This window comes from Rousettus aegyptiacus, unplaced genomic scaffold, assembly GCF_014176215.1.
Source record: "Rousettus aegyptiacus isolate mRouAeg1 unplaced genomic scaffold, mRouAeg1.p scaffold_m13_p_8, whole genome shotgun sequence".
Taxonomy (NCBI): domain Eukaryota; kingdom Metazoa; phylum Chordata; class Mammalia; order Chiroptera; family Pteropodidae; genus Rousettus; species Rousettus aegyptiacus.
Window position 1 is genome coordinate 16,023,101 of NW_023416311.1, and position 17,103 is coordinate 16,040,203.

At 51.4% G+C, this 17,103-nt stretch overlaps 2 protein-coding genes across 4 annotated transcripts in view; one reads left to right on the forward strand and one right to left on the reverse strand.

Moving 5' to 3' along the window:
- Window positions 1-8,227: 8,227 nt before the first annotated feature.
- LOC107506028 (tryptase beta-2-like) lies at window positions 8,228-10,849 on the forward strand. The gene is given in 6 exon segments (XM_036225833.1): window positions 8,228-8,421; window positions 8,613-8,673; window positions 8,815-9,006; window positions 9,101-9,361; window positions 10,301-10,464; window positions 10,530-10,849. Coding segments are annotated over 6 exon segments (909 nt in total). The 5' UTR covers window positions 8,228-8,355; the 3' UTR covers window positions 10,695-10,849.
- Window positions 10,850-13,672: 2,823 nt separating this feature from the next.
- CACNA1H (calcium voltage-gated channel subunit alpha1 H) overlaps window positions 13,673-17,103 on the reverse strand; it is a 64,031-nt gene continuing 60,600 nt past the window's right edge. For 2 of the 3 annotated variants that reach the window (XM_016136654.2, XM_016136653.2), the window contains 3 exons: window positions 16,667-17,096; window positions 16,417-16,577; window positions 13,673-15,827 (listed from right to left, as the gene is read on the reverse strand). In XM_016136654.2, coding sequence (XP_015992140.2) covers window positions 14,853-15,827; window positions 16,417-16,577; window positions 16,667-17,096 — 1,566 coding nt within the window. In that variant the 3' untranslated portion in view covers window positions 13,673-14,852. The remainder of the gene's footprint in view (window positions 15,828-16,416; window positions 16,578-16,666; window positions 17,097-17,103) is intronic. The other variant, XM_016136655.2, reaches the window with a different exon arrangement.

Genomic DNA, 17,103 nt, shown 5'->3' on the forward strand with positions numbered 1-17,103 from the left:
TGTAGTATGGGATTGGGATTGGGATTGGGATTGGGGAAGGCTCACATTTCAATATAAATACAGAATTATAGATGTGGTATGTGTGTGTGTATGTGCGTGTGTGTGTGTGTGTGTGCACATACTACTATGTCCATGCATGTACTCTCTGTATGTACATTGTGTACACACATGTAAGTATGGATATGTATGTTCACATGTGTCTCTTGTGTGCGAGTGTGTGTGCATGTGTGTGAGTATGCATGTGTGCACGCACATTCCCTACTTCTGCCCCAGTGAAACCCTAGAGCAAGCAACAGCACCTTCAACTGGATTTGGGGTCTGAGTATAGTTTGCCCCTGAGAGGAGCTGGGTCCCCTAGAGAAGTGTCTGGAACAGGAAAGTACAGAGAGGCTGGGAATAACCTTGTGCACAGAAATAAAGAGAGATGAAGACCTTCACAAAAAGACTTAAACAATGATGTTCACAGCAGCTTTATTTATAAGAATCCAAACAGAAAACAACCAGAAGTCCATCAATGGGTGAATGGAGAAACATTGTGGTACATTCCTGCAATGGGATACTACCTGGCAATTAAAAAGAATACAAGTGGATTTCCCATCAAGATGGCAACACTGTGCTCACCTCCTCTCATTACCACATCAAAATTATAACTAAATTATAGAACAATCACCTTTGAAAACCACCTAAAGATTAGCTGAACAGAACTCTTATAACTTAAGATATCAAGAAGAAGCCACATCAAGACTGGTAGGAGGGGTGGAGACCAAAAATGAGCTGGTCCCACACCCACATGTGGCAGTTAAGAATAGGGAAGGTTATCTTGAATGCAGAGGTCCCACCCTAAGGAGCAAGGGTTTCTAGCCCCACAGTGAGATCCACAGCTCAAATCACCAGTGCCAGGTAGAGGAGTCCGCTTAACAACTGATGAAAATCAGCGAGGATTCTGTCCAGGTGAGATGGAGGGCTTTTGGAATCCCAGGCATTCTTCTTAAAAGACCCATGCATGGAGTTACTCACTGATGGACTCACTTGCTCTGAGCTCCAACACTGGGGCAGCAGCCCAAAAAGTGCCAGGGAAGAACTGATCTATCTGGCTTCAGGACACAGAAAGGAAGGGCAACTCATTCCAGGACCAAACTGCTGGCAGCCACCTTTGTCCCTATGTTTAGCCCTTCCCAGACAAAGCCTGAAGGTGGGCACCAAATCTGAGTCTTCATCAAACTTGCCCCACCCTAATGACTCCCTGAGAACCTACCCCATCCAACTCATGCACAGGCTGGAACTTTTTTCAGTGGCTATTACAAGCAGCCATCCTCAGTCCACATTGTGGACTTCCCTGAATTCTCAGAAATGTCCACAACCCCCAACAACCAGTGCTTGGCCTCGGTGTTGCTTGAACCTCTTTCTAAACAGCTCCCTAAGCAGCCTAGCACTAGAAGTAGCCAGCCTCAGTTTGTAGCATTGCCTCTCCCAGGCTCTTCCAAACCCAGCACAGGCAGCTAACAACTGCTGTTTAGCTCATGTAAGGTGGCTCTGGGCCTGGCACAGGCAACGGCTGACCTGGACCTGCACCAAAGCTCCTCCCAAGAGACTCCAGAACTAATACAGTAGCTGGCATCAGATCACACCAGAGAGTACCACTTAATAAGCTCCACAAATGATACACTCAAAGGGTGGACTCTGCAAGTGCCAGAGCCCCACTATAGTGAACCCCACTGTATGAGTTCAGCCCCCACTCAATGGTTCATCTGCTGTAGTCATGGCCAGTCCTGAGGGTCAATCCCATCCACTGACATGCCAATAGCAATCAAGGCTCAACTATAACAGGAGGGTACACACAACTCACACGAGGGATACCCCTGGCTCAGATGGCCAGGGAGATTGCTTCACTGGACCCCACAGAACACCTACTACATAAGGCCATCCTGCCAAGACTGGGAGATGTAGCAGAGCTACCTAACATGTAGAAACAAACACAGGGAAGCAGCCAAAATGAGGGGACAAAGCAACATGTTCCAGATGAAAGAACAGGACAAAACTCCAGAAAAAGAACTAAATAATAATGGAGGCAAGCAATCTACCAGATACAGAGTTCAAAACACTGAGTATGAGAATGCTTAATGAATGTAGGGGAAAAATGGATGAACTCAGTGAGAACATTAACAAAGAGGTAGAAATCATAAAAAAGAAGCAGTCAGAAATGATAAATACAATAACCGAAATGAAGAATATGTTAAATGGTATCAACAGTACTAGATGAAGCAATCTGGAAAGAAAGGTAACAGAAAACACGCAATTGGAACAGAAAAAAAAAAGAATTTTAAAAATTAGGATAGTTTAAAGAACCTATGGCACAACATGAAGTGTACTAACATTTACATCATAAGGGTACCAGAAGGAAGAGACAGAGAGCAAGAGATGGAAAACCTACTTGAAAATATAATGATGGAAAATTTCCCTAACCTGGTGAAGGAAATAGACACACAAGTGCACGAAGCACAGAGTCCAAAATAAGATGAACCCAAAGAGGCCCACACCAAGATACATCGTAATTAAAATTCCAAAAGCTAAAGACAGAAAATCTTTAAGAGTAGCAAGAGAAAAGCAGTTAGTCACCTACAAGGAAGCTCCCATTAGATTGTCAGCTAATTTCTGAACAGAAGCCTTGCAAGTCAGAGGGATTGACATGAAATATTCAAAGTGATGAAAAGTAAGAACTTACAACCAAGATTACCCAGCAAAGTTATCGTTTAGAATCAAAGTATAAATAAAGAGCCTTCCAGACAAGAAAAAGTTAAAAGAGTTGATCACCATCAAACTAGTATTACAAGAAATGTTAACGAGACTCTTGAAGAAGAATTAAAAAAAAGATAAAAATATGAATAATAAAATAGCAATAATTACATACATACAAATAATTATTTTAAATGTAAATGGGTTAAATGCTTCAATCAAAAGGCATGGGTGGCTGAATGGATAAGACAACAAGACTCATACATATGCTGCCTACAAGAGACCCACTCTACATCAAAACACACACAGATTGAAAGTAAAAGGATGAAAAAATATATTGCATCTGAATGAAAATGAGAAAAAGTGGGGGTAGCAATACTTATATCTAACAAAATAGACATTAAAACGATGGCTATAACAAGAGACAAGGAAGGACATTTCATGTACAACAGTCAAGATATGGAAGCAACTTAAGTGTTCATTAATAGACATTTGGATAAAGAAGAGGTGCTACATATATACAATGGAATAGTACTTGGGCATAGAAAACAATGAAATCTTACAATTTGCAATGAATGACATAGATGGACCCAGAGGGTATTATGCTAAGTGAAATAAGTCAGACTGAGAAAGACAAATACCATATGATTCTACTTAATATGTGGAGACTAAAGAACAGAATAAACAAACAAACAAAATGGAAACAAACTCATAGAGAACAAACTGGAGGTTGCCAGATGAAAGGGGGTGATTGGGGGTTGGGTAAAAAAAGTGAAGGAATTAAGAAGTACAAATTAGCAGTTACAAAATAGTCACAGGGATATAAAGTACACTGTAGGGAACAGAGTCAATATTGTAATAACTATATATAGTACCAGATGAGTACCAGACTTACTGCATCACTTCCTAAGTTATATAAATGTCTAACCCCTATGGTGTACACCTGAAGCTAATATAATATTGAATGTCAACTGTGATTGAAAAATTAAAACAAAAAATTTTTGAAAGAAATATGTCAGAGAGTGGTGGGGTTAAGTTAGAGGTCACTTAGGTGGTGTGGGAGGTAGTATTTTTAGTAGGATGTTCAATGTCAGCCTGCCTAAAATCATTTAATTGCATGTTTTATAACTTCTTTGCTAGCCAAAATATGGATTTGGCCTATGTATTGCATGAGATCTTTTATAGGGAATGTTTTACATTTTAGAGACAAAAATAAAACAAAATTAAGAGAGGAGTCAAGGTACTTGGTCAGGGTCACACAAATGATTTATGCAAGGTTAGGGCCAGGATCTCGGTTTCCTGACTCCCACAACTGAGCTCCTTCTATCACTACTGTACAATGTTTGTCTGTAAGAGCCATGCACCCTTGTCGCATCAGTATGCCCAGTCCTTTCTGACTATGCCAAAGGTCAGGGAAACCCAAGCAGGGAGACAAATATGTTCTTATAGTTCAGAGCCACATGCCCCGACAGCACGCTTACCCTGAGCATGCTAGTATGCACATTACTTATCACAAACATCCAGGTTATTGGTTAGAAAAGAACGAATCAAGCAGATTTTAGCCACTGTTGTAAACGCCGAGCATGCATGTGGTACTTTGGCGTGGTTTTCCAGGACTCTGAGGACTTCTGGGCTGTGGCAATTCTTTGTGGAAAATTATAGACCAAGGGTTTGGCAGACCTAGTGCTTTTCAGGCCACATGTTCACCTCTCCATCTCTGTGTCAGAGGCCTGGAAACACAACCTGGCCTCAAACGAAACCACTAGGCTCTGTGTGCTGGACACAGGCCACTCTCACAGCCTGTTGTACCAGCTCGTTTCATCATCTTTGGCTCTACTCTTGAAAAAGTACTTTTATATCATTGAAATAGTCACACGTTTTACTGTTTTCTCACCATAAAAAAAAAAATCCATGTTCCCTGCAGATAAGTTAGAAATTATTGAAGAATATACAAAGAAGGAATTTACATCACTTACTTTAATCCGATCACCTGAGAGTAATCATTAGTAAGTGGAAAGTAAAGCCCCAGTCTATTTTTTATGACTTAAAATACTTTTTAAGAATAAAAGATTGAATCATACTGTAAAAAAAAAGAGAAGGAACTCAAAGGCAGAAGGTGACAGAACAACCTACCTGTATCACAAACGTGTGACACGAGCTCCCTGGAGGGGGTATGGCTGACCTAAGTTACTTTGGTAATGAGTAGCAACTGTAAGACTAAAGGCACAGGGCCTGCACACAGCATGGCGTTGTAGTTGGAAAAGTTAATTCCCACAGGGGTACAGGGCGACAATCTGATAGGTACACTGAAAGTGAACAGTGAAGTGAATGGACGGAGGGTGGTGGAGCCAGGTCCTCACTGTTGGGGTGGGGGGTTCAGACGAGCAGGAGGAGGTGAGAGTGAGTGATCCCTATGGTGATGGATTAGAGCTGGAGACATGAGTTCAAAGTCATGTTTATCTTAATATAGATACAGATGGATATGTATGAAAATATTTATAGATACGACTACACACCAGTTAGTGCACACATATTGCCTTGTTCTGTCAGCTGAGGGCTTAGAAGCAAGGACACCCCAAGCGCAACCAGCACATCAGATTGGGGTTTCTAACAGCGTCTCCACAAAAAGGAACCAAAGTCCTTGGATAAATGGCTGATTCTAGAACTGAGGCAGGACATGAACATACAAGAGATGAGCCTGGAGTCTAAGAAGCTGTCACAGCCCAGAGGAGCCTAAGGAGATGAGACTATTAAATGTCATGCAGGGCCTGGATGGGATCCTGGGACAGAAAAAGGATATTAGAGAAAAAGTAAGGCCATCTAAATAAACCACAGACTTTAGTTAATATAATGCCTCTTATTGGGTCATTAATTATAACATATAAATTATACTATTATAAGATGTTGATAATAGAGGAAATTGGGCAAGGGGTATAAATCTACACTTGGTCTAAAACTTAAAAGTATATTTAAAAAAAAAAGAAATATAGAAATAAAGTTCCAGGCTCAGATTAAGCCAGGCAGAGGCAGCTCGGGCCCTATGACGAGAGTCTCCATGTCAACCTACCCTCCCCAATGTCCCTGTCCCCACATTCAATCCTGGGTCCCGTGGTCTCTACCACAAACAGACACAGCACCAGATGCCCAGACTGGGCCAGCTCTTCCTAACCGTCCTCTGTCCAGCCAGGGCCTGATGACTGAGCTGATTAGGGGGAGTCTGGAGAGGCTGGTACTTTCCTGCCTGCTTCCCCCAGCTCCAAATCATAGGAAAGTCCCTCTAGGTCAGCGATCTCCTCTTAGATAGGGGGAAACTGAGGCACTTGGGGGTTGCCCGATGATCCACCAGGACACAGCTTCTTGGGACACGGACTTATCTCCTTTCTGCCAGCATGTGGCCAAGAGCTGTGGCTAAAAAGTGAGAGTTCCATATTTGCCTTGATGATGGGTAAGGTCCACAGTGACACTCCCTTCTAGGCTCCAGGGGGCCTGATATTGCCCAGTGCAGGGATGTGGGGGGGGGGGGTCTTCAGGAACTTAGGTCTTCTGCCTCCTGGACCCCCAGTACCATCCCTTGGTTCACATGAGAAGGAAATTCATGTCCCTCAGCTGTCCTGGCTCAATTAGCCTCCGGTACTAGGACTCCCCTTCTGCACAATTGCAGCCCATCATACATGTGGGAGGCAGAAGGATGGCCCTCAAGATGTCCCTATTCTAGCCCCCAGCACCTATGATTATGGAGCTCACAGGGCAAAGGTCCTTTGAAGACATGATTAAGGTGATGGCCTTGAGATGGGAAGTTTTCCTGGGTGATCCATGTGGGCCCAATATCCTCACATGGGTCCTTAAAATCACAGAAACTTTCCCCGCTGTGGTTAGGAGCTGTGAGGATGGAAGCTGGGTCATGCCCCATGGCTGCCTTTGAAGATGGAGGACAATTTTTCCCAGTTGTAGTCAGGTGCTGAGGAATTCGTGGGCCACTAGAAGCCGGAAAAGCTGGGAAACTCATTCTTCCTTGGAGCCTATTGGAGGAATGCTGCCCTGCCCACACCTGAATTTTAGCCCCACATGTCAGACCCATAAGAGAATAAACGTGTCATTATACAACCAAGTTTGTGGTAATTTCAAACTCAGACGATTTCCCCAAATTTACCAAATATTTAAGAAAGGAATAACACCAAATCTACATAATCCATTCCAGGAAACAGAAGGGGAGAGAACATGTCTCAACTCCTTTTATAAAGTCAGGATTACCATGACACCAAAATTAGTCGAAGATATTATGTGGAAAGGAAACTACAGACCAATACCCCTCATCAACACAGACACAAGAATCCTCAATGAAATATTGGTAAATTGAATCCAGGGATATATAAATGATCTAGATAATACATCATGACCCAGAGAAGTCTGGATGAGAAAACCAAAGACCTTATAAGAAAACTGCAGACCAGTGTCACTTCTGCAAAGAGACGCCAAAAATCCTTAATCTGATTTTACAAAATAGAATTCCTTGATATACAGAAAAGATGGTGACATCGCAGCCAAGGTCAGTTCATTCTAGGGATGCAAGTTTGGTTTAACATATGAAGGTCAACCCAGGTAATTCACCATATTGACAAATGAAACAAGAAAAACAATTGTCATGTCTTTAGATGCAGAAGAGAAACAGACAAAATTCAATACACATTTGTGGTGACAGAAATTCTCAGCAAATTAATTGTGACAGTATGCTATAGTTATAAGGAGAAGTTGAGATCAATGGAACCAATGAGAGAGCCTAGAAGTAGAACTACATGAAGCCCACTGAGTTCCGAGACAGATGACAATGGACTTTAGTGAGTAAAGGGTGGTCTATCAACAAATGTGCTGAAATACTAGCTACTTCTATGGAAAAATCAGAGATTGGGCCTGACCTGACATCATATAGAAGACCTGGTTTGACTCAGAGATTTAGACAGCTGGAAAGAGCATCACTTATACTGCTGGACAAACTGCAAGACAACGTATTTTTTTGACTTCACCAGAGAACTGAGGTCACGGGACAGACAGCTAACCTGAACTACAGAGAGGAACAGGACTGAGCACTTGACCACCTGGAAAAGATGCTGCTGGAGCCAGCCAGACACAGGCAGGCCCCAGATCCAGGCTGGTGTCTGGGCGGGGGAGGGAACAGGCTGAGGCACAGGAGGGGAGACCCAGATGGCAGTGGGATAATGCAAGTGGTCCAGCAGGCTGTGAGGGGGGAGGTGCCCTGGAGGCCCTGGTGACGAGCAGGTCCAGGGGAGAGTGAGGAGATGACGTGGATGGGACAGTGGTCAGCCGTGGCCAATGGAGGTCAGGAGCGGGTGGGCAAGTGTCCAAGGGGAGCTGGCACTGCCTACTTGTCTCAATATCACTTCCATTTTCCTGTCCCTCTGCTGATGGCACTCAAATGCCAAGATAACAAGGTACCACTGTGATCAGCAGAACAGTTCAGATAATGCCCGGAGATGGACATGGTCAGACCACTCGAGGAATCAGGTTTGCCATCTCCGGAAGGCACATCTGGGCCCTGGGTCTGAATCATCCAATTCCTCCACTCTGGATTGGAGGACAGAGTGCCCCCCCACCTCTGACCCCCTGATGGCCTGGAAGGATAAATGGGGAGGGGAGAGCAGACTGCGGCAACAGCAGCAGGCACCAGCCAAGGTAAGCACCCCACGCCAGACCCCAGCATCTGGGTGTCACCGTGCAGTGAGCCACTGATCCTCAGATCTGGAGAAGCAAGACCTCGGACCCCAGGCCTGGACTGATCCCTGATCCCGGGCTCCCCGACTCCATCTGCACCCCACACGCTGTAGACTCTGGCCTGGCCCAGCCCCCAGCCTCTCTCTTTCCAGATGCTGAATTTGCTGGTGCTGGTGTTGCCTCTCCTGCTGAGCCTGGTCCGCATGGCCCCTGGTGAGGTCTAACCCTGGCTGGCCCTGCCCCTGCCCCTTCTTCTGTACCCCAATAGTCCCACGATGAGTGGGTGGGTTCACAGAAGTCCAGGGTTGTGTGGGACGGGGCTGTGTCTTATCCTGAGGGTGCTTCCTGCCCCAGCCCCACGCCAGGCCCTGGAGCGAGTGAACATCGTGGGAGGGAAGGAAGCCCCTGGCAGCAAGTGGCCCTGGCAAGTGAGCCTGAGAGTTAAGCGTCAATACTGGATACACTCCTGTGGGGGCTCCCTCATCCACCCCCAGTGGGTGCTGACCGCGGCACACTGCGTTGGACCATGAGTGACCATGGGGCCTGGTGGGTGAGGGCAGGCCTGGGGTTCCACCCACATTCCTTGGTGTCCAGGAGGCTGCTCCACCCCCTGAGTAGGTACCATCTCTCTCCAGGAAAGTCAGAAATCTCACAAAATTCGGGGTGCAGCTGCGGGAACAGCACCTGTATTACCATGATGACCTACTGCCCGTCAGCCGGATCATTGTGCATCCTGAGTACTATGCCATCGAGGCGGGGTTTGACATTGCCCTGCTGGAGCTCGAGGACCCTGTGAACATCTCCTGCCAAGTCCAGCCGGTCACTCTGGCCCCTGCCTCGGAGACCTTCCCCCCAAGGACTCCATGCTGGGTGACAGGCTGGGGTAATGTAGACAAAGGAGGTAAGCATCAGGGAAAGCTGGAGGGCTTAGGGGAGCAGGGACCAGTCACACCCATGACCCAGCTCTGGAGTTCCCTTTGGGGAGTGGGATTCCCACGGGCGGGCTCAGGGAGTGGAAGTTTGGCGAGTCTAGGAGAGGGAGAGGCGGCAGAGGCAGGATGCATTGAGAGTACGGACTTGGTGCCTGGACAAGTCACTTAGCACTTTTGTGCCTCAGTTTCCCCTTACATGAAAGGGCACAGTCACGGTATTTCATGAATATGATATGAAGAAAGAGAAATCTTGCAAAAAGGTATCTTATTGTTAATAATAAGAGAAAGAGAATAATATCGATTGCTGTCAGGCTGACCTGCATTTTTTCCCTGTGCCCACAGACAGACAGAGGTACCAGAAATCAGGGTCCTGCCCAGGGGTATTGGGTCAGGTTGGATGCAATTCAGTTTGACCTTTCCAGCACAACCATCTTGTTCCCATCTTATCCACAATTCAGAGCAAAGCTTTAGGGACACTTGGCCTGAGCAGGTGCCCTGTAGTTTGTCTTTTGGGCCTTACTCAAGGAACCTGATTGTGTCATTGCCCAAGGACCAGTGGAGACCGAACATCCTGCCCAACCACCCCAAACACAGGGAGAAAAACGAGTCCTGGAGCGAGGGCTGGCCAGGAGGCAGAGCTGGGAGGAACCCAGGATCTGGTCCCCACCCCTTCCCAACCCAATATGGGGCTTAAATGAGGTCAAGGAGCCAGGTCCATCCTCAGGAGAGAAGGGGCTGGCTCTGCAGCGTTCACCGCTGCATGTCTCTGAGTTTGCAGGCCCAGGGACAGGGGAGGCACCAGCAACTCTCCTGCCATCATGCCCCTGCCCTGCACCCATTGGATGACAGGGTTACCTGAGCTCCCCCAGCTCAGCCTACTCCACCCTTCTTTCACTCTCACTCCATAGTAGGTCTTCCACCACCATACCCCCTGAAGGAGGCGAAGGTACCCATCGTGGAAAATAGCATTTGTGACCTAAAATATCACACTGGCTTGTACACGGGGGACAGTGTCCGGATTGTCCAGGATAACATGATATGCGCTGGGAATGAGGAGCATGACTCTTGCCAGGTGGGCCCATGTCCTCCCCCTCAGCCCCCACCACGTGAGCCACTGCTGACCACTCTCTTCCCCAGGGTGACTCCGGAGGGCCCTTGGTCTGCAAGGTCAATGGCACCTGGCTGCAGGCAGGTGTGGTCAGCTGGGGCGATGGCTGTGCCCTACCCAACAGGCCCGGCATCTACACCCGTGTCACCTACTACCTAGACTGGATCCATCGGTACATTCCCGAGGAGCCCTGAGCCTGTCCCTGGGGCTGCCACCTGGGGCTTGGAGAAGCCAGCCCCTTCCAGGCCTCACACCACTGCTTCCTGCCCAGGTGGCAACCTTCCCCACCTTCTGTCTCCTGCCCTGAGCCCTCCCTTCTCAGAGCGGGCACTGATCCTCATTAAAGAGCATGGAGAAGACACGTTGTGGCCATGATTCTGATTGTGGGCATCAGTGAGGGAGGAAAGGAGTCCAGGGGAGTCTGGGCCAGCCACTGTCCTTGTGGGGCCCTGGGCCTGGCAACTGGGTGTTACTGTAGGGATGGCCCCCTCCCCAGCCCCTGGTGCCTGGGGCTGTGTCTGTTTGTTGCGAGGTCACGTGTATTTGGGATGTAGAAAGCAACACGGACCATTTAAGAGATGATTTTAAGGGTGCCCAGGTACCCAGCAATGGGGTCACGATATGCAGCCTCGTGCCCCACGCCCTGTGTCCCTCCAGCCACGCGGTCCCCTCGCTCCTCCCTCCACAACACCGTCCCCCTGCTCTCTCAGGCCACACGGTCCACGTGCATGTGGGGTAGTGTCGTCTGCCTCATTTTCACATTTTTGTGACTGACCAGTTGTAACGCTTGAGCCTCATGATTCACTGACCACCACGCCGATTTTGTCCTGGCGCTGAATGCAGTGAGGCCACATTTTCTCACTGCCACGTCAGCTCCCAGGGGAGCCTGATGTCCAGGCTGCTACAGGCACGTGGGGTGTTTCCAGTTGGGGTCTTAGGACCAGGTGGCCAGGCCACTCCTGCGCGCACACCCCGAATGACTGCGTCACGTGCCAGTAAGGGGGCTGAGGCACCCTCCATTTCCTAGATGTCAAATGTGTCCCCTCCCAGCAACAGGGACGGCACCATGTCGCTCCCTTTAATCTGCCATTCTGGCGAGTGTGGCTCCTCATTACGGTTTAATGTGCATTTTTATCGTTTTTGATTCTGGGAGCCCCTTTCACAGTTGGAGGCTTCGCCCTTGGCAGGAGAGGGGACAGCCGTCCACCTGCAATACCGGGGACGGTGCCCCCAGGCCCCAAGTCCAAGGACGCGGCCCTCCCGGATGTCCCGTCATCGGACACGTTTCCCCGGCACTGCAGACGTCAGCGCGCTGGGTGGGCGTGTCCTGCAGCAGGCCGCCTTGCAGTGCACCTGTCTCTTGGGCACAGATTCCCATAAGCCAGCAGCTCTGCTCCCCGTGGTGTAGACTCTGCGGATCTGAGCGGGAAGGGGCTCCGCCCGCACTCCCCCTGCGCCCTCACTGCTGTGGAAACGGTGGTGGGAGAGGCGCTCGCCCTCCTCATTGTCCCTTCATCTTTAGTTATTCCATTGCAGCTGTAACGCATGCCCATCCTCGAACGTGAAAGACGGATGGACTGGACCTGTGCCTCCTTCCTCCCGCGTGCCCTCTCCGGGTTGCTAACCTTACGCAAGCACATTTAGACCAGCTACACGCGGATCGTGCTGGGGGACACTGAGGGACAAGAAGCCCTTGGGTGGAGGTGGGGCAAGGAAAGATGGATGGGCGGTGACTGGGGATGAGACCCCCACTGGGGGGAGCAGGGAGGAAGCCCCATACCCCCAGTTTCTCCTTATCTGGCCCTGAATCCTGAGGAACTCAGCCAGCTCAGCCATGTGGCAGGTGACAGATAAAAGTGAGCGTTGGCTTATCAGGGAGGGTCCAACTGACCTTCCACTTATCCAGTGGGGCTGTCTTTTGGGGGAGGGCAGCCCTCCCTCCGTGCCTGCTGGGGTCTTCCTGCAGGGGCTGCCATGCAGGCCCACACAGCACGTGTTCACTGAACTGCAGGATACCACCAAGGCCATGATGGCAGGGCAGTCCTGGGCAGGACATCCCTCCCTGTGCTTCGGTTTGCTCTCCTGTTAAATGGGCACAGAAATGAGTCTGTGTCACAGTCATTTTAGAGACCACATGGATGGTGTTTGAAGTTTCTCGCTCCGAGAGCAGCCCTGGAATCCTGGGGCTGTCGAAGACCCTGCAGGGAGCCATGTATGTGGGAAACGGGGTTCCCAACACTGGGGGTAAACTGAGCCGGGACATGTGAGGGCCCTGAAATTCCCAGTGGACACCCGAAGGCCCATGGGGATCCAGGAGGCTGAGGACCTGGGTTCCTCAATGCCCCCAACCATGCCCCACCCCATAATGGGTGACATCAGACCTTTGGGAGCCTGGAAGGGGTGGCCTGAGCTCCAACTTCGCTTCCTCAAGCTGGTTCAATGAGGGCAGGTCCCCTTCCCTGTGTGGTTGTCACAGGTTCAGCGCAGGCTCCGCACACAAAGATGGTGCAAGTGTCACCCCTGTTCATCATCAGATCAAACATGTGCACACACTTTCGAGTCGAGGCTCTGGGCCAGCTGCCGGTGAGTTAAGTTGTTTGCTGAGAAGCTGAGTCCTGGTGGGTCACCAGGCAAACTCCTCCTGTTTCAGTTCTCTACATCTAAGAGGGAATTGCTGACCTAAAGGGGCCCTCCCACCCAGCCTGGGATTTGGAACTGGTCAGGTAGCTAGGTGTGGGTGGGGACAGAAAAGTCCCTGCTTCCCCCAGAGGCCCATAACCAGCTCAGTCATCAGAAGTCAAACAGAGGACAGTCAGGAAGGGCTGCCCCAAACTGGGCAGCTAGTGCTGTGCCTATCTGATCTGCGGTGGCGACCACGGGACCTGGGTGTGGGTGTGGGGACAGGGACATGGGGGAGAGTGGACTAGTGAGACTCTGGTCATGGGGCCTGAGCTGTCTCAGCCAAATTCAGTCTAGGGCTTGAGCTGAGACCCTTCAAAGAAACTGCCAACACCAGGATTCCAGAGGGCAAAGAGAGGGTCCCAAGGGGGTACAAACAGGGTCTGGTCCCTGAAAGGCCAGGACGTGGGGTGGGGTCACGGTCACTGCCAAAGGCTGGGGATAGGAGACTTCAGGGCAGAGACAGGAGAGTGGGATGCCCTCTGAAGCCCTAGGCTGACCATCTAGCCGGGAAGCTCTCACTGTGGGGATGCCCCCACCTCTGCCCACACAGAACCTATCCCTAACAGGAGCCCAGGCAACAACTTCTTCCCACGTTGTCAGATGTGGTTTCTCCAGTATGTGAACGATGCCATGTGGACTCCGCTATGGCGAGCTCAAGTTTTCCCACTGAAGAACTTCCTATCTGTGGATCTGCCTGAATGGGGGAACTGTAGGAGGCAGGAGAGCCCCAGCAGGGCTGGTCCTCAAGGAGACCCCGTGGCCCTGCCGTGGTGGCCACCATCACATAGCCCTCCCTTCCTCCCACGTGGAGTGACTGATTCTGTCATCCGACTTGTTCCTTTAATAAGTTAATATTTATTCCGCTTTGCTCTGCTCATCCCCAAACTTGAGAAGCTGAATTTTCTGCATCAGATTATTGCAACTTTTAACCTGAATTTAGAGAAGAAATGAAACAAAATAGAGGGGCCTCAGCAGGAAACGCTCAGCCCAGACCTCGGGACTGCCATCGGAGGTGCCCGGCACTGGTGTGGGGGCGTTTTATTGCAAGGCTCCCACTTCCTGGTGATGTGGCATTTCCCAGAGACCAGTTAATGGGTGTTTTTCTGAACAGGATGCTGTGGAGGGGGGTGAGAAAGGGAAGATGGAGAGACAGTAACGGAGGGGCGGGGGTTGGGATAAATGGATGAGAGCTCAGACTGAGTGACAGTGAAGCATGGCTGCAGGGGCTTTGGAGACAGCTGCCACCCGAGAGGGCACAAGTGGCCCCAATGAGTGTTCTCTATAAAAATAAGTGGACGTGAGAACAGGGCTCTGCTGGGCATCCTCTGCCTTTTTGCTTTTGGTCACTTTCTGGTCCTTGTCCTGTGGTTGCAGCTCTCTCATTACCGAGACTGCTGGCCAGGCCACCTGCAGAGTCTCGGACCACAGTGGCAAAACATGGAAACACCCAAACCTGAATGGATGGGTGGAGGCTCGCAGGCCGAGGAGCTAGCTTGTTCTTCTTCGCCCAGAATAGTATCTGCCTCCATCTCCCTGGACGGATATCCTCCCGGCTCCTCTGCCAGAAATGGGGGCCCAGCCAGGGTCCATGCATGGCCTCGCCTGGGCCACCACCCCACCGGGTATACCCCAACCCCAGTGCCAAGCCTGTGTAGCATTGTGCCCTCAGCTTACACAGGCTCGTCCACACTGTCATCTGGGGTGGGGCTGGCTGGAAGAGATACTGCTTTCTTTGCAAAACTCTGGGGGACTTTGAGGTAGAGTCCCCGCCCCTTTTCTGGGGGGTCACCAGAGGCCACCAGAGACTGTGTTTTGTGGGGTTCGGAAGGTGCTGTGGCCCCCGAGGAGGAAGCTCTGGGTTCTAGGGCCACCCTGTGGCCACTGTCCAAGTACAGGTCCCCACTGGGGCCCCCCACATCCAATGGTTCGAAGGCAAAGCTGGGGATGGTCAGGTGCTCTGAGCGGCTGGGAGCCTGGCCCCACCGCTCCCCCTTGGTGGTAGGGTCCACCCCCATGCCCTCCATGGGCTCACAGGACGGGGTTCTCCGCCGCAGGGTGGTACTACTGCCTTCCACCGTGGGGGGCCGGGCTGAACCCTCATCTTCCACAGGGGGGTCTACAGAGATGCATGGAGGGCTCATTTTCTTCTTCCTGCGTGCCCCCAGGGCTGGCTCGGCCTCCAGGGCCCGGACCTTCACCTCTCCAGTCTCTAGGCGGCCGTCCCCTCCACCCTGCTCCACCAAGGGCCTCCGGTGCTCGTCCACTCGGCCAGACTGGTCCAGGAAGCCCTGGGCGTCCACATCATAGAGCCTGTGCAAGCCTGGCTCATCACCCACCACCTCGTGGGCTGGGGGTGAGGGGCTTCGGGCTGAGCTGGTGATGTGGCTGACCTCCTCATCAGCTGGGTCTGGGGCCTCCACCTCCTCCCTGCCTGGGGCCGGTGGCTGGCTGGAGAGATAGCGTTGTCCAAAAGTGTGCTTGCGGGTGCGGACGCTGGCGGGCCTTGGGGAGCAGGGTGGGGACTGCAGGGAGGCCCTCAGGGAGGCCTGCCTCGTAGGGGTCTTCCTGCCAGGCTCCCCCCAGCCCAGGTTGCAGTCCCTGGGTCCATCAGCCTGTGGTTCCAGAGAGTCGGTGTGCACAGCCTCCTGCAAAGGCATGGTGTCAGGTAAACCGGGGTAAGCCCACCCAGCAGGGGAACAGGAACCTTTGCCCACCTGGGCCAGGGTAGGCTCTCGACTCCCCAAGGTTAGGGACCTAAGGTGAGATGGGATTGGGGGCCCCTGGTGGGGACATTACTGTCCTCCAGCTCCACCTATGCTGCTCTGGAGACCACCCTACGTGTAGGTGCCAACCACCTGTGCCAGTCACACTAGGAAGGGGCTATAAGGAGCAGAGGGCTGGGGCCTTAATGTAGGGAGAGCCTGCCATGGGCCCTGGAGACCCCACAGAGCTGAGTTAAAGCCACCTTGCACACCATCTGCCCAGCCTGGCACCCTGGGGGTCACGGAGGGCAGTCTGTGGGCGTAAGTGAGGCCCAACAGAACCACTGCAGGGAGCGCTGTGGGGCCATGACACTCAAGGAGGGAACGTGGTACCAGTGGCTTAGAATACACAGGCTCCAGGACACAGAACCCCCAACCCAGTGTCCCTGTCGCTCATCCTTTAAATGGAGAGAGGAAACCCCTAAAGAGTCCCCAAGCCTTGGCTATGGGAATCAGAGAAGGCTTCTCCTACCTGTCTGCAGAGCAGGCGACTAAAGCTAGGGGAGCGGGCTGTGCCCTGCGGGGGCAGGGTGAGGAGGGTGTTGCTGCCCCTGGCAGGGGAGGATGTGGCCGACGGGACCTGGAGGGAGGCGCAGGACTCCGCAGGTGGCGAGTGCTCAGAGGTGACCAAGCCTGGAACAAAAAAGTTGTCTATCGCCTGCCAGAGTCCTCCCACCCAAGTCCTCCCGCCCGTGTCCTCCCGCTGCCTCCATGGGTCTTACCGGAGGGGGTGGTGCCCACATAGGTCTCCATCTCCAGCTCTTGCAGTGGGTGGGCGTGAGGGGCTGAGGCAGGTGCTACAGGCCTGAACATGTAGCTGTCATTGGGCAGTGAGAGCATCCTGGACACAGACACCTTGCGTGCCATCAGCAGGTTGGGGGCATCGGGCCCGGCACCTGGGCTCTGTGGGGCTATGGGCCTGGTGTGAGCGGGGGGTCCCTGTGCTATCTCCAGCTCAAGCTCGGCGTCCAGCTCGGCATCCTCGCGGGCCTCCTTGTTGCTTTCCTCCAGGTGCTTCATGAGCACAGCTACCACCACGTTGACCAGCACGAACTGAGCCACCAGCACGAATGTTACGAAGTAAATGGGCGAGATGGCCGGCAGATAGCTGAGGCAGTGCTTGTCCTCACGGGCGCACTCCCGAAGTGTGTCCTGTGGG